At 47.6% G+C, this 26,406-nt stretch overlaps 1 protein-coding gene across 1 annotated transcript; it reads right to left on the bottom strand.

The window, feature by feature from the left end:
• Window positions 1-11,936: 11,936 nt before the first annotated feature.
• On the bottom strand, window positions 11,937-23,177 carry SPRY4 (sprouty RTK signaling antagonist 4). The gene is made up of 2 exons (XM_065644333.1): window positions 23,063-23,177; window positions 11,937-12,882 (listed from the first exon to the last, which is right to left on the bottom strand). The coding sequence occupies exon 2, from the start codon at window positions 12,834-12,836 to the stop codon at window positions 11,937-11,939; it is 900 nt and encodes a 299-aa protein (XP_065500405.1). The 5' UTR covers window positions 12,837-12,882; window positions 23,063-23,177.
• Window positions 23,178-26,406: the final 3,229 nt, after the last annotated feature.

Below are 26,406 nucleotides of genomic sequence, written 5' to 3'. Positions count from 1 at the left end.
CCGAAAAAATTTACATGATTTTTGGTTTATTTGAAATATCTTTTTAATATTCCTCAGGGAATTGAGAGGTGTCTGTAACATTTCCCAATAACTGACAGTCTGTATAAAGCCGAACGTTTCAAGCGGTGCTGCTGACTGCAGCTCTGCTCATTTTATTCGGGCTCCGGGCTGGATGCTACGGCTGCTGCTGCAGTAAATCCTGCCCCCCTAGGAGCTCTCGAGCTGTGGTAGAGATTTTTACAGTCCACATATGAATGAAAGAGACTTCCTTGACATAACGGGTACAACTTTCTGAATGATTCAGTCTGGAAGAAAAATTCAGCTCCAGGCCTCTGTCTCAGGGAGGCACTGTCCTTGCTTTGGGTACAGCGGGTTCGGTGCCCGCGAGATGCTCTGCTCCTTCTGCAGCCGTTTGCAGTGGCACAAAATAGCTGTAACAATCCTATTGTAATTCCACTGCATCTGTCATACTGTTAGAACCGAAGTACTTTTTTTGTCGGTGCTTTTAGCCTGGTTGCCAGCGGGGTCCCTGCCTGCGCCCAGCCACTGTCCTGGGCGCTCCCCGGCGCGGAAGCGAGGGAGCTGTTACTGGTGACGAACGGGGCCGCTGGAGCACGTCCTCCGCTCAGTGCAAACATGACATTAGAACACTTATGGCTGACATTTCAGCATTTTTAACTCCCTTGTTTCTTCCAAGGTATGTAATTTTTGGGGTAGCCTTTTTGTTGTAGCATAATCGTTATTGTAATGATTTTATTCCCAGTGCCTGTGGCGTGGAAACTGAGAAATCCAGAGAGAGCAGGAAAACTGTTACATGAACTGACAGAGTGAATCGTGTGAACTGAGCAGAAATTTTGGTGGAAGCGTGTTGCTGAGAGCTCCCGACCAACGGGACCTGCTCCAGGCTGAGGACACAGCTCCTGCTCAGGTCTGTCCGTCCATTACAGCTCTAGAATATATGGAACCAGTCAGTGGCTGGAAGCGTTTCCCCAAGAAAAAGGCAAGGAGGCAATTTTGACATTAAAATGACAAGATTTAGCCTCCCTTGAGCTCTTGGTTGTACTGGATGCCATCGAGTCGGGGTGCTGTGTAGGGTTAAGTACCGTTCTCCCAAAGGCTGGGTATTGCGTTCTGCTATCAAATGCCATTTTAGAGCATCTTACCATTGTTCTTTGTATTTTTATCTCTACACACAGTTAGGACTGAAAGTGCCTAGATGTGCCAATGTGTTTAGCCAGTGTTTTACTTGCAGCTTGGATGAGCTGTTTGAGTCTGGCCCTGGTTTGAATGAGTCTGGGTGGCTTCTCTTGAGGCCATCTGAGATCCTCTGTTGTGTGAGGCTTTCACATTGAAGTCCAAAAAAAGCTTGCCGTTCCTGGTTCTAGTTTGTGTATTCCAGTTTTAGGCAGGAAGCATGGGCTGAGCATCCCTCCCTTGGGTGAAAGAAAGCATTTGCACAGCTTTGCCTGCCCGAAGGATGAAGATCTTTGCTCCTGGGAGTCCTCGGGTGCTGGAGCAGCCCCTGTCCTGCCGGAGGGTGGGAGGGACCGTCCTGCAAACCCCCCAGCAACCCGGAGAGAAACCTCAGCTCTGAACTCGGAGCACAACCCGGGGTCATGGTGGTGGCGTGATGCAGTGGTTGGCTTCCCAACATCCCAGCGTGGTGGGACACCCTGCTGGGAACAGAATGGGCATGTCGGGAGAGGTTAAAAATGCTCAGAATTGAGAATATATATTCAAGAAAGAGAATCCTACTTGCAGAAGGGAGAAAGGGAGGAGGATGGGGAGAAGTTGTTTGTTAATAATGAAGAAAGAGCTTTTACAAAGCGCTTGTGTCCAAAGCTCTTTAACTTTTCCTGGCATTTCCCATCCATTCCATTGTTAAATCCTCTGCCATCGGAAAACAGCGCCGGGCCAAGGCGCTCGGTGATCTCATCGCGAAGGCTTCTGCAGTCGCCTCTGTTTACACGCCTCACAGCATTTGCTCCTCAGATTTAGTTTCCTACTTTGAAGGAAAAAAAAAAAGAAAGGAAAGAAAAAAAATCTTTCATTTGTGCAGTGGGCTGTGAGGAAAATAGCACCTCGGTGGTTTTTAAGGAGAGGGTGGACCGCAGCGGATTCCCACAATTTATAAGAGGAGACAGGAAGGTCTTCGTGACTCATAAACACTAACAGATTCTGTGTATGAGTTTCTCTTTGTTGTTTGTTATCCTTAATTTCATGGTTTTCCTTCTTTTGAGCATGTTTTATATTTTAGATGATGCCATCATTTTGTCAGGACACTTTGTGTGTGGTTCCCACACAGGAGCAATGTTGTCTGCCTGACGGCTCTGCGCAGAAAAATAAAAAAAGCAGCCGGTGGAAAACCTTGAGGGCTCCGTTTGGTGCCACATCCTGACATGCGGATCATGGGACAGTGGGAAGGAGCGGGAGGGACGTTTCCCTGGCATGTGGCAGCCGTTGCTTTGCCCCGAGGGGCTCAGGACCTCGCAAATGGGAGCAGGTCAGAGGCTCAGACTCAAAGGTCCCAGTTGCACAACCCTAAATCCATCGCTCCTTGGTCATTCGCACGGTGCTGGGAGGGTGACCTGGGCATTTCCCCATCCCTCCTGGGTTGTCCCAGCAAGGAAGCCGGGGGTTCCTAATTAATTTAAACACAATTATTTGTCAGAGGCATGGGATGAGTTTCCCTTGAGCAAGAAGGTCTTTATTGCTTTGTACGGCCATTTGTGTGGTCGGGTGCATCTGGCCTTACACAGGTGCCTGTTTCACTTTTCCCCCTGCCCTCTTGCCAAATCCTCCTGCTTTTTTGCTATCGCAATGTGTGTGAGCTGATACCCACATTTTCAGCGCTGGGGATAATTTAACCCTGCTGGGAAGCCCACATGTTAAAAGGCACAGAGAAGCCCCTTTTCAGATGAGGCATTTCGTTGATATATTATTTAATTCAGCAAGGTGGCTGTCAGCAGTTGGGATGGCTGAGCTGCGATGGTCACATCCCTGTGTCCCTGCAGATGCAGTCATCTGAAAGACCTTTTCATGCTCTTCTCTGGATTTGAGGACGATAACCATGCAGCTGTTTAAATACACTTGAAATTTCAGAAACGCACAAGCAAGCACTAAACTTTCCCAAGGTGGCTGAGTGATCTTGTTTGCTTTAGCATTTTAGTCCCCCAATTACCCAAGTGAAGGATATGGCCTCTTTAAACAGAGTTCAAAAAGCCCAAGAAATTTTTATAAATAGCTCACATCCTCTTGATAACAACCAGGCTGCTATTTATTGCCCACTTCCCCCCAGACAGACAGGTTGGAGTATTTAAAATCGCACTTCCCATGAAATGCAGAGGAACTTGGTTTTTCAGGTTCCTACAATTGTTTGTCATTCTGGGTTTCCTTTGCAGTTTACAGCGTTTAGCCAGGCTAACCCTGAAAAGGAGCCGGCTGAGGGATTGTTAAGATATATTGCTGCCTCACTGGAGTCCAACCCGCATTTTCCACTCGCTTCTTTGGGACAGGAAAGCTCATCACTTCCCAGCAGCATGGGGTCTTTCCAATTCCTTTTTTTTTTTTTTTACCTTCGGACCTCAGTGAGCACTCTCTGCCCTTACTTTACACCCCCACCTCCTATTCACTCAGCAGCCAGGTGGCCCAATCTCTCTCTCCTGGCGCAGAGCGGGTGGGGCCGCGTCCCGATGCTCCGGGGGGACCGGGTGCTGCAGGCACAGGGACCTCCCCGGGGGCACCGGGGCTGGGGAGATGCTGCTGCTTTCGGCGGAGTTTTAGGCAAATCTGCACAGGTGAGCTGGGATTTATCCTGTCCATAACTGACAATAACTCAATCCTGCTCGGCTAGGCATGAGCCCTTTGCTGTGCTTCAATCACTCTGAAATACGGCTGGGGTTTTCTTAGCAGTGGTACAGACACCCATCTAAAGGAAACAATACGTTTGGTGGTTGTCTTTATAAGGATTATTCACAGGAATGTCAGGGGAGCTGGTTCGTGCCAGCCTTGCAGCTACCTGCAACAGTGCAGCAGCACGATGAGGCTGCTGCGGAGGGGAGGCGCAGCTGGTGGGAACACGGTTGTGACTCCTTGTCCTCAAACATGGGAGATGCTAAAAACTTGAGTTTGATGGGTTCCTAAGTGCTTTAGACCATAGATCCCTGTTTAGACCCCTGTAGGGTCTAAAGTGAGAATCTGTGCTAATAGCTCACCCTCTTCGTGAAAAGCAATTGAATACTGTATCAACAATAACGTGGTTTTTTTTATTATTCATACTTGGGCATCTGTTTGGGCAAGACAGCTCCACTGAAGAGGAAACGTGAACAGTTTCCTTCCCAGCTCAGAGCAGGAGATTCCTTAGGGGAGGATTTTGCTGCTCCGCACACAGTCGGACGCTCCAGGGCAGTAATTGGAGTGAAGGGCCGTGGTGCAGAACGTCCCAGTTTCATGCTCCAAGAATATCATGTTTCTGATTAGGAAAACCCAGTTACATAACTGCATCACATAATCACAAACATACCTGGCATCGAGCAGAACTTGGGTTTATGATTTATTCATCAGAATTTCTTCGTGCATGAATTTCTATTTATTCCTTTGTTGTAAGGGGAGAAAAATGTCAATGAAAGCTGCAGTGCAATGGAGCACAGTTCAGTCTTCCCTCTGCTCGGTATACAGAAAAACAAGTTATTTCAGACTTTCTGTTGAGAAATTCCTGGGACTTTGTGCTTGGGAGCACAAACTCCGCTTGTGTTTGCAGAGCCCACGTGCAGGGGAGGGAGGTGCTGGGGGCCGCCCGCCCTGGCTGGTCCCTGGCGGGGGCTGCACCCCAGATGCTGCCCCACTGCCTGCACAGGGTGCGGGGACAGCGGGCTGGCAGGGGCGGACAGAAACCGTGGAGACTTGAAATCCTGGCTGTTTGGTTCAGAGCCTCTGCTCCACCTCCTCTGCTGTTTTCTGGGTTTCACAGGCAGTGGGCGTTGCTGGGGGGTTGAGCACTGAGTCCTGACTGTTGAGACTGGGTGAAACAGGTGACACCAGGGAGACTCAAAGGATTGTGCTTTGTTTCCTTTATTTAAAAAAAAAAAAAAAAAAAAAATCTTATGAAGACTATCTCCTCCAATCATGCCTTTGACAGCTCTTTCTCAGCTTTCTGGTTATTTTTTTTTTACATGTGATAACCACCCTGGAGGAAGCAGCAGAAGCCTTGATGCACGCAAGTTGGGTGCCCAGGGCTGATTGCCCAGGGGCCACGAGGAGTTCTGGTGGCCTGGGCACAACCAGCAGCTTCTGTGAGCCCCCTTCACCTCCTTCTGCCTCAAAACCAGTGACCCACTGGAGCTCCAGCTCTGTTTGGGTGAGCGTGGCTCTGTGCCCCAAAGCCCCAAAGCAGTGTGAGTCTGAGCCCCGAGCTGGCGTGGGGTGCAAGAGGAGGGGTGAGACCTGCATCCCCCTGCTGAAAGGCTTTGACCTTTGCAGCCATCTCGTTATTTCCCGGCAAAGGAAGCGTTTGCTCTGTGTGGGAGCGCAGGTGCCCTTGGAAGGGTCGCGGTCATTCTCTGCTCTTTGAGCAGATCCCTGAAGTTTTACAGTGCTCAGCGGGGGTCGGAGCGGGCAGCCTGCTGATTCGCTGTCTCACACAGGAGGTTATTATCGTTAGGAAGTAAAACAACATGCGAAGGCAATTCATCTTTATCCCAGCCATTTGTCTGCTGCTCACAAAAGGCCAAACTTCATCTATGGGTGCTGTGTGCTGGTCTGTGGATCCTCAGCTTCTCATCTGGCCGGGACACGGGGCTCTGCCTCCTGGCACAGCTGCCCTTGTGCCCGTTCACACACTGCTGGTGTCTAATCCCAGCAACAGAAATTATTTATTATTGGGAAAGAAGCTCCGTGGGAGGTGGTACCCACGTGGGAGCAGCAGAGCCGTCCCGTGCCGCAGCCAGGCTCCCCCATGCCGTGCTTGCCCCAGCATCACACCTGGAAATTCGAGAAATGAGAGAAAAGCCCCTGTATGAGCAGCACGGACGCCCACTGCAGCCTTTTCCTGGATGCCGTCCTGTCTATTGTTCCCCTCGCTCTTGCAGAGGCGTCACCATGGAAGAATGCATCCTGCCCCCTCAAAAAACTACCTCCAACCTGCCAGTGAAGGGGAAGCCCCATCTCCAGGGCTTTGGTTAGGTTTTGGTGCAAAGCCGTGTTTATTGCCATGTTTGTCTTTGAGGATGGATGCAGCTTGTGTCTGATGTCGCGTATTTGCTCTCCCCGTCCCCTCCTCCCACTGCTAGCAGTGCTGACAGATCTCCCATCTCACCAAGAGTGGTTTTTAAACCTTTGGAAAAATCTCAACATGTTTATTAAGTACATATTTTAGCAAAATAGCCTTAAAGGAAATTTCAAAATTAGCCTTTTCTCTCATTTCTATAAGTTTCAGCCCACTCACTCAGAATTGATGCATTGCTTAATGGGTATTTTGGATGCTTTGATTCACTAGAAATTCGCTTTCTGGTCTGACCTCCAAGAGCTGTGGTTGCTTTGCACCTGACAGTGAACTGAGAAGTCTGTTATTCTTTTAGGTTTCTATCTCTCTTTGCCACCTTATAACCTGTGCTTGTGGTATTGGACTTGGTTTCCTTCAATGATCCATTATTGAAAATGGTGTAAAAATGATTTCAAAAAAGATGATAATTCTGACTGAAAAAATATTATTTAACATCTACTAGTCAAATTAACAAGAGTGCTCTGATTTGCTTCCAGCAGAGAGACGTGAATGCCGAGTTGATATTTTTAAAGCTTTATGTGCAAGACATCAGCCAGTGTTGCCAAACTCAGATTTAAATCTGTACATCCTGGCTCAGTCTGTTTGGTTAAAAAAAACCCCACCACCAGCATAACAAATTCAGTATCTTTTTCGTATTGCAAATTTTTTGGCATCAGATGTCATGACATGTACAGTGTAGTTGTTGTCTCTTTATCTGATCCAGTGACTAACTAAACTTTATTGTTTTGATATTATTTCAGGGCAGGTAAAGCACTTGGGTTCTTTGTGGATGACACAACACGTGGCTTGTCTTTTAATGCGTCATAGCCTGAGCTCCATAGTGCATGCATATAAAGAGCAGGAATGGTGACAAATAACCTGAATACTTTATTTTTAGCAGTCTAATGCGACGCTGGTGACACCCGCGGCAGCAGCCGCCGTGGCGGCAGGCGGGGTGCTGCGTGCCGGTGGATGGGAGCCGTGGGTGCTCCAAATCCACCCTGGGCCCTGGCCGTGCCGATACCGGTGTCTGGGTAAATCATGCGTAGGAGCAGCTCTGACGTTGTGTCTGTGAAAATAACTAATTGTGAAGGGAGCAGTGCCCGGCTCTTTGGCGAGGCGGCCGCATTCGCGCATGTAGGACCTGGTGTGTGCTCGGTGCCGACTGCTGCTCCCACCCCGTGTCCCCCAGTAAACAGGGCTGGAGTTTGCATCCCACCCCACGCTGCCCTCCCCAGGGGGTCTGGGTGACGGCTGTAGCTGTGGAGAGCTAATGTTGATGCCCACCTATTGTTTTATTAACATTCGGATGAGTGCAAGAGGAGGCGTTGGAAGGACAGAGCCCTGTTCCTCTGATCTCCATCCCTGTCCTGCAGTCTGTCTGTCCTCACCCTGTCGGAGGGGCTGTGGTGTTCAAACAGACCCCATCTCTGGCTGCTCGGTGTATGGAAAACATGGGATTTGCTCCTAGAAGTGAGAAGTGTGACAGTAGGGAGTGAGTCTGAAACGTGGAGGGAGGCTCTGTAGGATGTGCCTGTCAGCAAAATCCCTCTATGTGACAGTATGTGACAGGTCCCGCTGACTTTGGGGTGGGTTGTTTTTGGTTTTTGTGTCATGGTGTTGTAATTTGTTTTGGTTTTTTGTTTTTATTTTCATACTGGAAGTTTAGCTCTAGTCTGACTTCAGTGCACGTGTCCCTGGCATATTTTAGAGGCAGAGGGAAAGAGACAATTGCTCCTATGAGTGGACAGCGCAGGGTGTTCTCCTCACCAAGGAACAAGCTCGTTCTGCTGCAGGTGAATTGGGGGATATTTAAATGACGCACACCCTGGAGAGCCAGGCCATGGGGCAGCACAACCCCAGCATCGCCTGGAGTTCCTCAGCCGGGAAAAAACAGGGTCTGTGATTCCCTTTGGGGTGAGGGGTGTCTGCACCCACACACCAGTGTCCCGGGGCCAGCGCTCTGTCTGTGTTACCAGTTCCCCTGCCCGGGCCCTCCATGATCACTCCTGGTGTGTGTAATATCAAATAACCAAGTTTGGGCTACTCTCTACTTGTATTTTTAGAATAACTGCTATAAACAGTGCTTGGGAATTTTTTGTTTTTAAAAACCACAACAGCCATTTATATATTTAACAATATATATTTTTATATATATATATATATATATATATAATTTCTAGATCAGTACATTCATCAGTACTTGTTTTTCTTCACAAACAGAAGAACTCTTACAATAGTAGACTTTCTAAAATAAATACTATTAAAATAGAGCTTCAAAATAAATATTCTATACAAAGAAAAACCTTCTGTGGTAACTTCTCAGGGTGTACATGTGATGGGGTGGCAACAGGAGAAGGGGGAAACCTTTCTCAGCGTGTCCGAGCGAGGGAGGGGAGGAGGAACACCCCGTGCTGCGACAGGGCGAGGGCTCGTCCGGGCGGGAAAGCCGGCGCCCGGGGAGCAACGGGGTGAATTTAGTAGCTACTCCTTGTACCCAGCAGGGGCTGGGACAGAGGGGGCGGTGAGGGTTTAGTCGGCTGGCGATGCCGCTCTGCTCTCGGTGAGCTCCAGCTGGGGACGTGGTGTGGCACCGCCGGCATGCCGCTAAGTCACCCCTTCTTGCTCTCCAAGCCTTTGCTTGTGTGTGTGGGCAGAGGCCAAAGCCCAGCAATGAGCCTGCGACAGCAATTAGCAGTTTGGGGCGGTAAAGCCAAAGTGCTCTGCCATCCTCCTCCTCAGAGCTGCTCCGTGGTGGCCCAGTGCCGGGGGAACCTGTCCTCACCTCCCCTCTTGCCTTCGTGGTCCCACCGCACCGACACGGATGTGGCCAGAGAGCAAGTGTCGTGCCTGAGATTTGTGCTAATTAGCAGCTGTTCATCAGTTTGCAGGAGGGGACACGACCTGCAGGGAGGATGAGCGGAGCCGCTGCCATCCTGCCCTCGCTGGGGCTGAGGTGACACGGCACAGTGCCCATGGTACATCTCAGGGGTGGCAGGAGACCCACGTACCTTAAAAGGGGATGGGGGAACAGAGGTGTTGGGATAGGGGAACAAAGACATTAGTCTTCGCCGCGGCCGAGCCCCCGTTTTGGCGGACCTTGAGCCTCTCCGAGCGCTTCCCAACGGGCTCGGCGGCTCCTGGCCGAGCCGTGGCCGGTGCAGCAGAGCCCGGCACCGCGCCGGGGGCTGAGGAGGAGAGGGAGGGTGGCTCTGCTACGTTTACCACTGCTCTAACACATCCACTAACGCTTCACAGCCTTCCAGCTTGGGAGCGGCTTACACCATAGCAGGACTTATATATTAAAAGAAACCAACAGAGAAATAGTTTACAAGTATGTACAATGAAAGGAAATCCAGAGGGGATTGCTGGGTGTATATACATGAGTGTAGGTTGGCACAGCGGCGACCACTCCAGCGGTGTATTTGCTTGCAAGGACCACGTGTCTAAGCCATGGATTTTGCTATTGCAGGTTTTCAGCACAGATCCCCCAAGAACAGCCAAGGACAGAGGGGCAAAAAGGCAAAACAACTGTAGGTGGAGGCCATTTGGACATGTGTGGTCCCAATAGAGGAGGGCAGCAGGTAAACACCTCTCCTGCTGTGTTTTCTAGCCTGTGTGCATCTTAGGAAAATGATTTCTCTTATTAAATACAAGACCTTATACATTCAACCAACAGTTCAGCTAGTTTGAGGTTGGTTTTCCTTTTACCCTTTCCCCTCTCATTTGTGCAAGATAATATACACAGCTTTGGACCCCCAACTGCTCCCTTCTTTCTGGTGTCCCCATATAGTCAACACAAGGATAAACTATAGGAATCGGTATCTGGTGACAGATATACTATGCCTTTTCCTATGATTTATCGTACACAAGCTAGCAAATGTTATAAATATAGAAAGTTTGCCTTTTTTTTTTTAATTCCCCATTCAATAAATATCTACAATTAAGTTTAACTAAACCCCAAGTCATCCAGGTTAAATGAATTCTTAAAACAAAAGACACCAGAACTCCAGAACAGTACTGTCAGTACGCTCCTGTCAACCCCCACGCAGCAACTGTGTTGCAACCAAGCAAATGGGATTCCTGGAAATCCTACATGAGCTCTGCCTATCGCTTATCTAATTAGAGATGACATTTCACTGTCGCTGCTGTGCATTTACTGAGGAAGTTTCTTCTAATTAAAAAAAAAAAAAGTGGCTAGATCAGTTTTCTGCATGCAACAAGTACCTACCTATTTATTACAGCGTTGCATGTTTGGACAAAGATTTTTATTTAGCACCTTGTAGCTGTTGAGAGAAAGGGGTTACTGCACCTTAGGGGAATGCAGAACTGGCCCTTGGTGAGTGCACAAACCCGATGATATTCACTTACTGAAAACCACGGGCAAATTTCTTAAATACGCTCTCTTCCCTCCCTGGCTTTCCCTAGCATTTGTTAACACTAAGATAAACATTAAAAGTACTCTCTACATTTAAAAAGACACACTTCTGTACAGAGGAGGCAAAAGTCAAACAGCAGCAATAGAGATGGGGAACGGGCTGTACTTCAAGCAAATGCCACTCTTCCCCAAGATTTAAAAAAAAACCCAACAAATCTTAATATTTAATGAGCAAAGAGGAGCTTGTTCCAGGAGAGGGGGTACTGGATTGATATCCCTATAAAAATACACCTATGTGTGTCCTACATTTAGGTTTTTGTGACTTGTTACAGTGCTTAAGAGGTTTAGAGAAACAAACACTGAATATCTGCACTTTGTGGCGTTGGTTAAGATCCGCTTTGCCCTGGCACTGGGGGAGCAAACGCGCGTTGGGGAAACGGGATCCGAGCAACATCCTTCTGGAGCGGGTTTGTACTGTTGATGTAAAATTAATACTCCATTGAGTGAAACCTGATGCTGTAGATCAGCTTCCAGCCAGAACGACACGATGTTGATACAACTGCCTGAACAAATCCTGCTGCTGTTCTTCTTGGAGAGGGAGCAACCTTGCTGCCACCTTGCTTTAAAAAGAGGCTCCAAATCAGTGTGGCCAGGTGGGTTCAAAGAAAGCAATATGCCTAAATGTTAAAGAGACCCTTAAACAAATGAACTGTATCTTTACTTCTGGTTCGAAATCTTTGAGGGACACAGAAAGCTTCTGAGAAACATGTACTTTGTGTGCAACTGGCCCTTCTAATGGAGTGGGAAAGGAGGGCAGAGGGAATTAACCCATCACCTTGAACAGGCTGCTGGTAGCAAATCAGGATTTGGACAGAAAGTGAAAACAAGAAGCCCACCCTGAATAAGAAGCCAATGCAGCTTTTTGCAGCTGGGAGTGGGTACTGCTTGTGCGGCTGTGCCTGCCAAGCGAGCAGTTAATGGTTCTTGTGGTATGCAGGCATGGTGAGCAGCCGTCTGGCTGGACCAGGAGGTTTTAAGCAGCTGTACTTCAGGATCTACATAGGTTTTCAGTCTTCACTCTACATTATTAGGATTACTCCTTTGGCCCCATCTATTTAAATTCTGACCAGTTCCAAAACCCTGAAAAACCCAAAGTGCTTCAGTTTGTGGAAATGGTTGCTTCTGCTTTCTCCAAAGGCAAAAGGCTAATGTTATTCTCAGAACACAGGTTACTAAAAAGAGCCAGTGCCACCCTCCCACCCCCCTGAGCGTCCTCCCACTCCCCGTCCTCCCAAACTATCAAAAGGGCTTTTCTGGCCTGCTTGCTTTGCTCTCCGGCAACGCCTTGCAAATGACGCTGTTTGTGTTTTTGCATCGGCACCCAGGCCGGCTCACTTGGTCGTAGCATCTCTGGGCCAGCTTGACGCAGCCGGTGGCCGGCAGGTAGCAGAGCAAGCAGGGGAGCACCAGGGACAGCGCGCTCATGAAGGACCAGCGGGCGCAGCAGTTGGAGTGGGAGCAGGAGCAGGGGTGGTCGGCACACGTGCCCTCGTCGTCCTCGTTGGTGCAGTGGTAGAAGACGCCCTTGACGAGACACATGCAGGTGGAGTAGTTGACCAGGTTCTGTGCTGAGCAGAGGCACTCTTGGTTGCACACCCAGCACGAGGGCAGAGTCCGGGGCAGCGCGCACTCCTTGCACTTGCATTTCCCACAGGCTTCACACAGCAGAAAGTGCTTGTCCAGTTCCTGAGACACAGGTCCCTTCAGGTCCAGGGGTTTGCAGTTAATCACCTTGGGCTGGATGCGAACCGCTCGCGGGGAGGACTGCTCCGCCATGGGCACTGGGGCCATGTGGTCCAAGAGCCTTTGGTCTGAAGATGTGCTGCTGCTGCTGCTGATGGAGCTGGGGCGCCCGCTGAAGGAAATCCAGGGGTGGGTGACATCCTGCTCACAGTGTTGCAGGTGCTGGTTGGTCAAGACCAGTTCCTGGGGGCCTCGGGGACGCTTCTGGGCTGCCAGCTGGGAAGCGGTGGGGTTGTCGGTGTAGTCGTTCTCTATGTGAGTTGTCTTCATTTGGTCGATCGGCAGGATGGTGAGTGGATGCTGCAGCCGCCCATATGGGATCCGGCTGTCCAGCAAGGGCTGGACCATCACAGAGTTGGGGACAACGGTGATGTTGTGGGGAACCCGGGGCTCCATGGATAAAGCAGTCTGATAAATGGTGAAAAATCTGCTCTTAAGTATCCTGCGGGAAGAAAAGGAGAAATAAAAGGGGCAGGGGAGAGAAAGAGTGCATCGTTATTGAGTTATGCCGCAACCTCAGCCCAAAACAGGGCTCTTTGCTGAGGCTGGTTGTTATGCAGAAGGTCTTATAAGGTAAACGTGGGTCCAAGGGAGTCAGAGCACTTGCTCAGGTACGAAGTGCCTCACTCCTCCTCTGCTGCTGTGTCCCTCTCCCTAACCTTGGTCACATCGCGCTCCTCCAGCCCTGGGATGGGTAGTTACTGCAGGCTCCTGAAGTGCCCATTCACCACTTTTACTGAGGGAAAGCACATCTTAGGGTTACTGCTGTATATTCACGCGTATTTTTGTCAGCAAACTGTCTGAAATGACTTATCTAAGATTTGAGGATTTTCCCCAATTGACACCAATCCCTAAAAAACCTGATGCAAAATAGTGGCTCACGGGAGCACTGGCCTGGTACAAAGAGGCTTTGGAGCGCGGGGCTGAGCGCTTGTCCTGGCTAAGCCGGAGTCTGCCTGGGGAGGGTGGCTTGGCTCGGGGAGGACATGTCCCGTCCCCAGCGGGACACGCTGGTTTCCAAGGCTGCTCTCAGCCCTCCCGCGGGAGGTGGAAGTTCTTGGCTCAGCAGCTCGTCTGGTCACAAACCGGTGTGAGAAGGGATGGGTCAGGCTCATCTGTCACCTCACACAGGTAATTAGGCACTCCTCTTCAAAACACTAAGTGGGCTAATATTTAGTTTAAGTGCCATTTACTAGCTAAACTAGCTAAGCCGTCTATTGCCACAGTTTCTAATTTCATTGAAAGAGTGCAATTTATCCTGGAGCCGATCCAGAGATTCAGCAGCGGCGTAGGACAAGAAACCACAGGAAGTAACTAAACTTAAATCAAAGAACGGAAACAACTTGGTTCAAATTTAGAAAGTGCACATTGTTTTCTAGTGGATGTGCCATTTCCTCGCAGGGTGACCTTTATTCATAAATAATATAATGTTGGAGATCAGTTTAAAGAAGTGGTGGGTAAAGCTTTGGAGCAAGTTGCAGGAGGGGATAAGCTTCTGGCATCAAGAAAAAGGAAACAGTGAACAGCTTAAGGCACTGCCAGTTGTTTGTGTTCAGACAAACAAATTAACCTTTTCCAAGAGCATGAAGGATTTTAATATTACAGCAGTTTGAAAAAAAGTCAGGGAAAAAACTGCATCCAAGTATAACCAAGTCACACGTGAGAAGTGTGTGTGAGAGTCCATGTACACCTCCCCCCCCAAATTTAACACAATGCTACAAAGATTGCAGCATGAACTCATTATGCATTTTGGGAAGGAGAATGGGAACCGCATTTTTACCGACTGAGAAAAGGTTACTAGAGTCCACTATTATATTTGTAAATCATTGCTTTGATAGATCACTTGGCATTTGCGGGGCTGAAAACCTGGCGGTTCTCCCGCGATCGGCAGGAGCGAGGGCTGGCGCGGGGGGCTGAGGCCGGCGCAGCAGCGTGGGCCGTTCGGCCCCTCCGCACGCTGGCACTGCGTCCTGCCCGCCGGCTGCTTGTCCATGGCACAGGACGAGCACGAAGAAGTGCTTTATCTGGCAGTAATGATGATTATTGCAATGCAGTCCTGATGCTGTTACTCTTCACTAGTTAAAGTTCTCTGCTGGGTCTTAGCTGTTCATTTGAAACTGTTTTATTTCATTATTCATAGCTCGTTGACATCCTGACTTGAAAAACAAGAGAGTTTTTAAAGCACCTATTTCTATTTACGGTATTTAAAAATAAAGAGAAGCAATGATTCTGACAACTATGGGGCATGTGGAGGGAAAAAAAAAAATCGATTTTCTTTTGTATATCAGAATCCAGTGTCATGATATAAAAAGTACTTGCTGCAAGTCAGGGTTTGGCAAAGCGGTCAGTTCTCTATTGGCTAGGTGGTAGGTTTGCAGGAAGACTCTGATTTCACAGTTGTGGGGTTTTTTTAAGGAGAGATGCAGCTGTTCTGGCTGGCAGGAGTGAGCGCAGCAGAGCTGAGATTAGATGGAAGGTAGCTGGAGGAAATGGTGGCACGCTGAGTGATGTTACAAGCTGATCTGTCTGGTCCCTCATGTCACCGGCAGCACTGCCTTCATTGCCTCGCTGTCATTTATAAACAACCTCTAGCACAGAGCTCTGTGTTCTCGCCTGAATTGATTCCCACTTGATATCAAGTCTCCAGAGTTTGCTCCATTCATGGTAGGTTTAAACTGGGTCTGTGGTTCATTATTTATTTTAAGGTGCACCATGTGTCAGGAGAGCCCTTTAGCCCTAAGGCAGCATCTGCTGTCTCGGTCGATGCGGAGGGGCTGACCTGCTGCTGATTGTCCCGCACGGCAGCTCTGAGCCAGGGAGGCACCTCGGGGGCATCCTGAATCACTGGTGGCACCGCAGCACCCAGGAGCTGGCGTTTAGGCTCTAGATTAGCTCTGTAATCGCAGTCTGCAATGGTCCAGAACTAGCGACGATATCACACGGAAGTTATGTCATCAAATTGATTTGGAGAAGGATTATAGCTACAGGCCCTCTTAAAACACCCAACCCCCTGGTACACAGACAGGACCATATGCAGGCAGACCTTAAAACATGGCTCAACCGAGATAATGTTAATGAGGATTTCAGAGTTAGTTATCACAGAAAGGAGATGAACCCTGGACTAAATGCCACACTTTAGAATAGTTAATGTTGAAAATTATTCATCATCTATTTTGATTATAATACAGTTTCAAGTTGCACTGTTTCTGCAGAGCAAGGGGAACAGGAGCCCTGACGTGGCAAACTCAAAGACCCTGCAGATATTTGGGCACAAGGATCTACATGGATAAAACCTCTGGAGTGAAGACAACCAAGCAGGACCCCGGTCTCCTAATTCCCAGATCCCTGCTCTGGAGACAATGTCTCTCTTGCTGAAGATCACGTTTCAAACACCACAGATACACCCCCACCAGTTTTTGGTGCTAGTGCTACACACGGTCCTTCAACTTCTGCCCTGCCTCCTCACTCCTGAGCAGAGGCTTTCCACAGTTAACTGCTCTCACCTTTCCAGCTGCTCTTAAGAGACACAAATTTCTGATATCTGTGGAATTTTCCAAGGACTGTGACTGCATTGCTACCGATGGTCTTGTCGTCAGAAGTTTCAGCAGCGCACTAAGATTGCTGGTGACAGATCCAGGTCAAGCATCTCCAGTGCCGAAGCACAGTGAGCTGGGTGGCGTTTGTTCTGCAAGGAGGCTCTCCTCCCTTGGGATCTGCCCAGATGACAACAACGATGACGTTTTATGGTGCGGTTGCTTCAGTTTTTGTGTCTCTGTGCTTCCACTGGCATGTGCCTCAAGCACATCTTTCCCTGAGCTATTCCTGCTTCAAGTTGAATGTCTGCATCCCACAAAAAGCAAGATTTCAGCAAAGGGTCCTGGGTTGCTGTGTTCATGCACAGACCATCATCTCTCATGGCAGAGAAGAGGAACCCAGTGAAGGTCTCAGGTGAAGGACTTGTGCTGGAGCAGAAGCAAGTCAAGAAGCCAGACTGAGCTGTGCCTGCCTGGGTACGTGCGTGGATCCTGGTCACCTCCCTTGAAGACCCTCAAAGGCATCAGATCTTGGTCTTTTTTGGTTGACGTGTTCCCCAGAGGGACAAATGCAGCTCCGACCAGGATGACTGGAACAATACAAGCAAGTCATCCTTTCAAACACGGTTGGTTTGCAGGCAGATATAAGGATACGAGGTACTCCTGGAAACACTCAGGAGGCAAGACATCTGCTCAGCAGCAAGAAAGCTTGTTCCCACTCCCAAAGTGGGACATCACGCCCTTCTTCAGCTCCCCTTCTTCACCTCCCCACCAGGAGCCCATCATGGTGCTTTTCAGCAAGGATGACATTGCCTTGAGCAGCAACACTGGTATCTCAGAAGCTGCAGCTCCTGTTCCAGCCACATGTCCCATTAACGTTAGTGTTTGGGGTGAGCTGGCGGAACTGAAGCCTTTGAAAAAGGCCAAGAGCTGAGGGGGTGTGACCTCGGGGCTCTTGCCTTGGCTCCCAAGGCCTGTGCACCTGAGCAAGGTGGGGCTCAGGAGGTCACCTGGGCCTTGTAGTTGCTGGTGGTGGCTCAGATGGTGAAGGGACCTAAATCGGCATCTGGCCGGCGGAACTGGCCCCTGTCTGCCTGAAGCAGCCCTGGCAGAAGCGGTGACAAATGTGAGCCCCTTTGGCTGGGGGGAAGGCAAGAAGCAGAGGCTGGGCGCTCCATCTCCCCCTTCCCCCCTTTACCCAGGGTGCCCGAAGCCACCCTGGGTGACCGAGAGTGGAGCGGCCACTAAAGATGAGCTGCAAATGTCAAACCCCTGAAGAAAGAACATTTCTGCTCATAGGGCTCATCTGCTGTGATAAGGAAGGACTGAGGTTTGTGATGCGGGTGTTGTGAACAGATCTTCTCTTTTTGGCAGCAGCAGTTGGGTACTGTCTGCAGATACTGAATTAATTGCTCAAACTGAACAGTTTTAATGTAACAAAGTGTGTTATTTAAATAAAATTGTAGATTAAAAGAAAAATAGAAGGGATAATAAAGCAGTAGATTTAAGATACTTTAGAACCATAACTTTGCAAAAGCTACAAAACTTTATGTAGTGCCTTTGTTGTCCCCTGCAGTAATCCAGTCTGACTGCAAATTGCATTTTAATTGAGGAAAAAATGCCATACAGAACTCTTGTAAACAAAATCAGCTAATATTTGATCATCGGTAATTACAGATATATTATAGCATTAATGTGGGTGCAAATTCACCGGTTGCAGTTGTACAGGCAATTTTCTGAAGGTAGGGAATAGGAAGAAAAATTCATGAGTATGTTCTTACATTGGGACTTTTTAATTCTTTAGAGGTAGGTGAAAAAATGAGGTTCTTTTCAAGGCAGAAATGTCGACAAACTTCCAAGTAGAGAAAATTTCTTCCCCCATGCCATCCAGGGAGTAAAATTGGATTCAAAAGTCAAGTTCACAAATCTGCTGCAGTGCTCATTTCACCTCTTCATCAAGATATTGCCAATTTAAAATTACTATTGTACTAGATAATTACAAGTCTTAAAGTTGGAGGAAACCAACTGTTATTTTAAAGTGTTTAGGTATTATTTCAGAGTTGGAAGTCTTGTAAGATTCTTTAGTCATATGAAATGAAATCAAAAGTGATTGTATGTTTTAATAGGATTTTGGACTTGCCTACCTAGTTTTATGGAAAGCTACACCCTTGTGAACAATTCTGCGAGAAAGTCATATAAGCCCCCAGGAAAGCTCATTCTCATTAATATCTTCAGAACAATTTTTGAAGCAATACAGTCCTAGTATCTTTATTTTCAAAGTAGAGTTAAATAACTTGTCTTCCACTTACTGAAAAACAAAATGGATCTTGACTTCAATATTTAATGAGCACAGACATATATAATGTTTATAACTGTCTCAGTTATCTATTAGCGAATAATTTTAATGAGTTCTTTCTCCCATGTTTAACAGCATTCTAGATGTGTGTGGTGACAAAAGAATAATAAGAATAAGGAACTTAGAGTCCAGAATTCAGTCATGTGTGGAAGGAATCCCGCAAATCACAGAATCACAGAAATCCTGGTGCTGGGAAGCGCTGGTGTGACTGAAGGATCCCAGTGCCCCTAGTCTTGGGGGAGTCACCAGGAAAATGGGAAAATGTGCTGACACTACCCGCCTCCTCTCCGCCCTGCTCCAGGTACGAGGTATCACAGGTTTGCCCAACCCATTTCTGGGAGATGCAGAACATTTCAACGTGAGATGCTGCTGTGCAGCCATCTGAACCTGTGCAGAAAAGTCCCAAATATGGTGCCTGGAGTGTGTTTGCTGACAGAGAGACAACCAGCATGACCACCACCAACTCCTTCTATCACTTGTAAGCTGCAAGTACCAGATCAGGGGTCACTTTACCTCCCCCTAATGAATTATGCCTTGATTACCCCTCATGAGCATCCTGTCCCTTCCATCATGTCTGAACAGCACTGGTGTTGGAGAAGAGCCGTTTGCCTCAGCAGACCAAGCTTGCTGCTGGGATTGCTGGTGCGGAATTGTCCTGGGCATGTTCCGTAAGGTCACTGGTGGCCCCTTCCCTTGCGCCCTACAACGCCGGGAGCTGCTGGACACACAGTGGGTGCGGTGCTGCCCAGTGCTACAGTGGTGGTGGCCAGCATTAGGACACCTGTGACGTTTATAGTGCTGCTAGGTGGGATGGAGAGTAATTAATGATATGGGAAGAGCCGCCTTCTGCCTTCTTACCATACACTAGAGAAGCATTCCTAGCAGAGCAAACCAAACTTGAATTTTCAAAAAGAATTTTTTATCACTGGTTTCCAAGAATTTTCCAAGTATTGAAGCATCACAGGCTTTTGTGAAGAAGGGATGGAAAAATTACCCCAGCAAGATGGAAGGGCCAGCCCTGGCCGGTGCAGCGGGAGCCGCGCCTGGGGCTGCAGCCGGGCCTGAACCGCTCGCCTGGAGTTCTGCTGTGGGTCAGTGATGGGGAGCGGACAGAGCAGAGACCTCCCAATCCTGTCGCCTAACACCTGGGTCTCACCTCCTCTTGGTTACTATGACACTAGACCTGTCATTAGTCACGCAAAAGCTGAATTACAGTCTCTGAAAGAGATGTGACAATCACCCCATTAAGATTAACATATGGGTAGTAACAGTTGCAGTAAAGGTACTGCAGGATTTGCCTGTTTTCTTTGCTATATGGGACACATGACACTCTGAAAATATAGGACAACAGGAAGAAAACAAAGCAAGCAATAGAATCTTTACAGGTAACTCTGAATACAAATTATGATAGTTGAAAACAATACACTTTGAAGCAGTACGCTGTCAAGGGAGGCCACGTAAGCCAAGGCCTGTGCAAGTCAACACCATGCAGAATCGATGGCAACCAGTGCAAAATTCCTCTGATTTACCACTGCTTTTGGAACAATCATGACTATTGTTTCTCCTGTGGTGGTTTTGTTACTCAGTCTAGAAAACCTTATCTAGAAGGTGTGGATCGCAGCTGCATCCCGCGCTCTGGGGATGTGCACAAACCCAGCCTGGACCCACCAGCCCTTTCCAGCTCCTCCCTAGAGCCGCTGGGAAAAGAGGGAAATACGCAGGACATGCGCTGAAAACACAGCTGGGTTATCTGGGGTAGGAGCTCTCCTTGCTATCAAAAAGTACTTGCAAAGATCTCTAGGGCTCCAAAGAGAACATGCCCCAAGTGGGACAGCTGGGGAGGGAGCTGGGACCAGGGGGGACCCGCTGGCCAGGGCCAATGGACCAGAGAAGGAGCCGCCCCAGCGGAGGAAGAGCTGATGATAAAGGAACAAATTCTGCCATTGCCTTTGTTTGGAATTAAGGACATCCTCTTGTCCAGACCTCCCAGCAGTGACAAGGGACACGCTGCTACTGCTGGAAGTCAAAAGGTTCAATAAAAGCTTTTAACTGCACTGGAACTTAAAGGAGACCTTTCAGTAAGCATATGTTTTTAATGTGTGATTAAGAATCACATATAACGTTAAGACTGAGTTAGGCTGTCTGAATTTTGAGTCAAGCTGTAAATGCTTTTTTTTTTTTAAAATCTCTTTTCCGTAAAGTGTGTATTAATATTAACAAAATATTGGTATTTCTCCTCCTTAGCAGCATTCTCTATCTAAGGACAGCTGGAATTTTCTGTACGAGCAATAAGGAAAAAAACATTAGAAAGCTTATTAGGGAAACCTGCCATTTTTAAAATCAGACGCTAAATTCTTGCCAGAGTGTGGAAATTCAGAAGCCGAGAAATGAGACCTGTAGACTTCCAAGAAGCTGTCTCTGTCCAGCTAAAGCCTGTTCTTATGGTGCAAGTGAATAAAGCACATTTTGGCCCACTAATGTTCAGATCTCTAGGGACTCAAATTTCTCAGTCAAGGCTTTTTATTGGATAAGAACATTTATTTTAAGGTCAAAAAACTAAGCTCAGATGTGATCTCTTAAGCCAATGGTACTAAAGGATAGCCATATTAGAAGGATTTTATGTTTTCTTAAGGAAATACATTGTATTGCATTTAAAAAGAATAAAAACCAAACAATATTTATACAACTGTTTGCATATAAAAAGACAGTTTTGAGTACTTGGCTGAACTGGGAAAATTGTTTAGCAATATGATTAATTAATTTTTTGTTTCTATGATTAATAATTGGAAAACTATCAGAACTGTGAAATAATTATTGTTGTAGCATTGCAAGGGTTGTGAATTTTATTTCACTGAAGTCTGATAGCAGGATTTTTTTAGGGGAAGGGAGAGGATTGCTTTTTGAGATGTTGCATATCCCAGTATGATTTGAGAATTAGTCATGATTCCATGAAAACAGCTTTTGTTTTGCTGTTTCAGGAGCAGAATAACTTCTCCCCTGCACATACCTCATGGAGAATTTCAAAAGGACTGCAGCATTCAGAAATAGTCCTTTTAATTTTATAATACCAATATAGGGTCCCTTCTAGCAACAGAAGACACAGTAGCCCATGGAAAATGGCACATTTATCAATGAGACATCCCCAGCAGGGTTCCAATAACTGAGAACAACCCCCCCTCCTGCTATCATTCATTTTTATATGGAGAAGGGGGAAGCCAGTCATCAGGATCATTGTGATTCAGTGCACAAACTGTAGCTTTGTTCTTTAATCCAAAATAAAGAGAGAGGGGGGAAGCCTTAATATTGGGAAAGTTGGGTTTCTCTTTACCTAATTAAACAGCAGTTTCTGAGCTGATTTTTTTGTCACACTGTACCCTTAGCATGGTATGGAAGAAAGGTAGCAGCTGAAGAAGTTTTAAGAATCTAGAAAATGCTTTTTCTACTCTGGATAATTCAGTGATACTTTTCCTTTACTCTCTCTCCCCTTTACCCTTGAAAGAAAAACTTGGGGCTATAAAAGATTTAAATTAAAAAATCAGACCCTTGGTCACTTCAAGAAAAAGAGTGAAGCCTTTTCCTCCTGTGATTATTGCTGATATCCATTTGCACTGCTATTTCCAGGGTCTGCATTTCCAGTCCTGCTTTCCTCTAAGACCTTTGTGGCTTTTCTATGCCCCTTTCTGTTTTTTCCATTACCCTTCTGATAATGAATTTTCAGAACATGTCGTCTCTAGGCTTGTCTTTCTCCTGTGACGCCAGGACTGGTACCAGAAAATAAAATCCTAGCTTATCTTTGCTACGCAGTTGGTAGAGAAGAGCAGCCAAGACAGGTTTGTCCTCCATATATAATATATTTCATATACCTTTATGAAATCATTCTAGGTACACATTTTTATCACTTATCTAGCCTTTAAAATATATAACCCATTCAGATTTAAAACTGAAGCAACCAAGTGTACAGCAAGACAGGGAACAGAACAGTGATGGAATAAGGCACTGAGGCCAAAAAAAAAAAAAAAAAGAAAAGAAAAAAAAGACAGTGTATGAAATAAAATGCTAAAGAGCAAAGGTCATGCAGGAAAGATCTGACACACCAGTAGCTGATCTCTGAAGTGTCCTATTATGGAGACGGCTCAGAACTACTTGACACTAACAAGACATAGGGCTTCGGAAACAAGAGGAAATGCGTATAACCAGTTTTCACATTCTAAAGCAAAAAATATCCCATTCTTATTTGTCAGCCCAGGTGACCATATATTTACGCTCCTTTTTTGGGGAAGGAAGAAGGGATGAAGGAGAAGACATCCCATCAACAGAAAGAGGAGCCTTATTCTTCTATAAAACCCTGCAAAGAAACCCGACGCAAGCATGGTGAAACCTGCCTGCCATATACGTACACCAAATGCAGATGTTGATGAAAGAACACAGAAAAGAGGTATAAATAAGAAACACAGGAACACAAATGCAAATTCTGCCAGAAACAGGATATTTCTTCAGAATGCAAAGTGTCCTTTAGGTCATGAAGCACCAGGCAGCTATCCACTACATATAATTATAGATAACTGCTGTTAGAAAAGTCATAGTCAGCAATATGCTTATGATTACTGATCTTTAGGGGACTAGACAAACACATCTAGAAAAAACCGCAAGATTTCCCCTCAGGGAGCAGGCTTTATCTTTTCTATTCAAAAAAATATTTAACATTTTCTGGAAAACACAGATCTCGCACTTACTTTAAATAATTCAGTTAAGACCATCTCTCCATAGGCGAGTTAATCCTAAATCCGAGCCGGACGAGGGGGGCCGGACCTGGGAAAATCCTGGCAGGAGCCGCCGGGGCTGCGGGAAGGGACCAGGAGCGGCTGTCAGCGGCTCCGCGGTGCTGCAGCCGCCGCTGCCTGGGAAAATGGCTATTTTATGAATGGGAGGGCAGCGGCTCCTTCTGCGCATGCGCGGCCTCCCGACTCTATGAATGGGTGGACACCGGGGCGCCACCGCGCATGTGCAGCTGCCTTTTATGAATGGGGGGCTGGAGGGGAACTTACTGTGAGTTGCGGAGGACGGATATGGCTCGCGCTTTTTTTTTTTTTTTTTTTTTTTTTTATGAATGGAGGGCAGGCGGCAGCTGCGCATGCACCGCGCCCCCCGCCCGGGGCTGGAGGTAACGGCGGCCGCCGCCGCGGGGGAAGCGGGAGCGGGGGGCGCGGTGCTCCTGGCAGCCGGGGGGGCCTCGCTGAGCCCTCTCCTCCCCTGCGAGCTCCCCCTTTCCCCGGCCGCCCCTTTCCCCGGCCCCTCCAGGCGCGGCCGGTAGCGGAGAGCAGCCGTGAGGTTGCCTCGAGCTCCCGGCAGAGCCGGTCCCCCCCAGCCGCCGGAGACGCCCCCGCTCCGCGGCCCCGGGCGGCTGCATGAGGCCCCGGGACGAAGGGCGGCAGCTCGGGCAGCGCTTGTGGCCGGGGCCGGGGGTGTCGGGCAGCCGCGCTGCCCCTGGGCCGGTACGGCTGTGTGCGGCGGGGGGCACGGGGCCCCGTTAGGCTGGAGGATTTGGCCGTCCTCATTTTTGGCGTGTGCGACCCTGAAGCGAGAAGACGTTCATCTGTGTGAATAATGATTTTCTTTCAGTACTGGGCTGAATTTTCCTGTATTTAGACCTGCGGTTCGTTCCTTTCACTGCAGTATCGTCACACACGCTTCCACTATGCGTTACAGCTTATGCGGTTTTCTGGCAATATCTATATGAAAATGCAAGCAAAAACCATGTCATATATGCAACATGTAGTTTTATTTTATGGCTTTTGTCTCTTGAGGCGGTAGGGTAGAGCTGTGCAGGTTACATAAAATCACCAAGAGCAAGAAGATGATCCTGATTTGTGGAAGTAAGGCAGTTCATGTGCTGTTCTCAGCTTTGCAATTTTTTTCCATGTTTAGGTTTTTGTAAGTCCTGTTGGGCCTCATCCTGAGTGCTCTGCAGTCAACCTGAGGCAGGCCCTCGGGGCCAGGTTTTCAAATGATTTTTAGCAAATAACTGCTATTCTGCTGTTCGACGTTGAGCTCCCTGAAAGCCTTGCCCTAACTGCATGCTGAGAGCTCTGAAATGTCCTTATCTGCTTCAGCTCCCATTCAGCAAATGGAGAATCTTGATTCTCAGCTGGTGCAGAAGCGGCTACAGGCTGAGTCTCTGTGCACATGGTGCTCCAGGATCCTCAGAGGCAGGTGGCTTTACACTGAAAATGCATTAAGAATAATGACGTATTTTTAATATGTGCGAAGGGTAATCTTCAGAACACAAACTGAGCCCTCTCTCATTTCCTGCCGTATTTCTGGCACATAGATTTAAAAGCTTGTCCTGAGAAAATGTATATGTTATTTATTTATCTAGTGCTAATATGAACATCATATGTTACTGCAGATACACCCCACAGAAAAGATTCCTCTCTCTGAGAGAGGCTGCTCTCAGACTGGTTGTTTAGTTCTGGATGTGTTTGTCTCTGAGGGCAGAGACCATTCCGAGTGGGAGCAGTGGTCATGGGTAAAGGCAATTTGACAAGGAAAGGACAGAAGGAGGCTCTCTAAAGAACAGCTTATCTGAGTGGTGCATAAAATATTACTAGGCTTCAAATACACTAGACTGATGCTAGCTTTTGAGAACAAATAGAATATGGTTGTTAAAAATATTGCTTTGTTAGTGGTCTTGTTCTTCATAATACTGCTAGAAGGACAGGCAAGCATAGAAATTCTATGTCTACGATTTGAAAATTGGTGAATAAATTGATAATGGAAGAAAATGCAATTTAATAAAAGATTATGTAGAGGGGAATTTAGTGTTGGAAACCAGCTCATAGCTGAGAGACTCAAATACCCGAGCAAAAGCATCTGCTCTGATCCCATCATTTTTCAGTGATAGTAAGTGCATAAATTCTGAAGCTTGATTTGAGTTTTGCAAGTGTGCTGTAACATCTCTCAGTAGTGGGAGAGTCAAACATCTTGGAATTAAAGGCTTTTATATATGAAAGCTGAGTTCTGTATTTCAGGGCCACACGTACAATACACCCGGGAAGGCCTTTGTTGCAGGACAGTCGGCAGCTCCCCAGGAGGGCCTGGCTGCCTCTGTGGCACTGCAAACTGCCGGGTAGTAGCAAAGAAGGCTGACGCTATAATTACATAGTAGTTACAGGCAAAGTCCAGCTAGATGGTACGCTCTTGACAAAAGCCCTAGCAATAAAACTGAAAAGAGGAAATAAGAATTACTATTTGTGTGTGTGGACAGGCGAGGAGGAAATGAGGTCTGGCTGTGTGATTCTAGGGAGGGAGAACTTGGAGTGAGAAAACTCGGAGTATTGGTAGTATCACTGCAAATCGTATCTGCAAATTGTCTGAAACCTTTTTAAGCACGGAATTCCAAAATGGTAAATCTTTGAGTTAATCAGCCTCTTCTTCATTCTGCCTTTATTCCTAACACATGTTTAAAGTGTATTTGATTCTGCCCTATGGACAGAGGTGTTTCTTGCTAGAGCTGCTCACATTTGCTGTGCTCAGACAAGTGCAGCCGCTTTGGCTGGAGCTGCGGGTGGGTTCCTCCAGGCTGCTGTTCCTGGTTGGGATTCCAGAGCTGAGCTGCGGGTCAGTGAAGCAAACCCTGGCACAAGGTTGGTGTATCGATTATCTGCACTCCAGGGCCTCCTGGTGCTTTCAGCTTCTCTTGGCGAGCAGGAGGAGCTGGGGATGCGCAGCTGCTGCGCTGGGTGGCTGCAGGGGAGCTGGCGTCTCTCCCCACATCTGCCTGGCTTGCTGCTCTGCTCTGCTTCTCCATCTCCTTGGTCTTCTGTAAGGAGATTGTGCTACTGCCTATGAGACGAGACTGTCCTTGCAGCGAGGGCTCTGTGTGGTTGGTAAAGAGTGCCAGGGAGGAACGTTGCATTATCATCATGCGATTCTGGAAGCTGAGGCTTTAAGAGAAATACCACTTATCCTGAGACATGCAATATCTTTATATGTTTTGGCAATACCAGTGATACAGAAGTCTACATTCTTTTCATGTGCAGGAAATTAATTGCTTATTCATTTCGTGCACATTTAAACC

The sequence above is a fragment of the Caloenas nicobarica genome, chromosome 13, assembly GCF_036013445.1.
Source record: "Caloenas nicobarica isolate bCalNic1 chromosome 13, bCalNic1.hap1, whole genome shotgun sequence".
NCBI classification, from domain to species: domain Eukaryota; kingdom Metazoa; phylum Chordata; class Aves; order Columbiformes; family Columbidae; genus Caloenas; species Caloenas nicobarica.
This window is presented reverse-complemented; position numbering and strand designations above follow the sequence as displayed.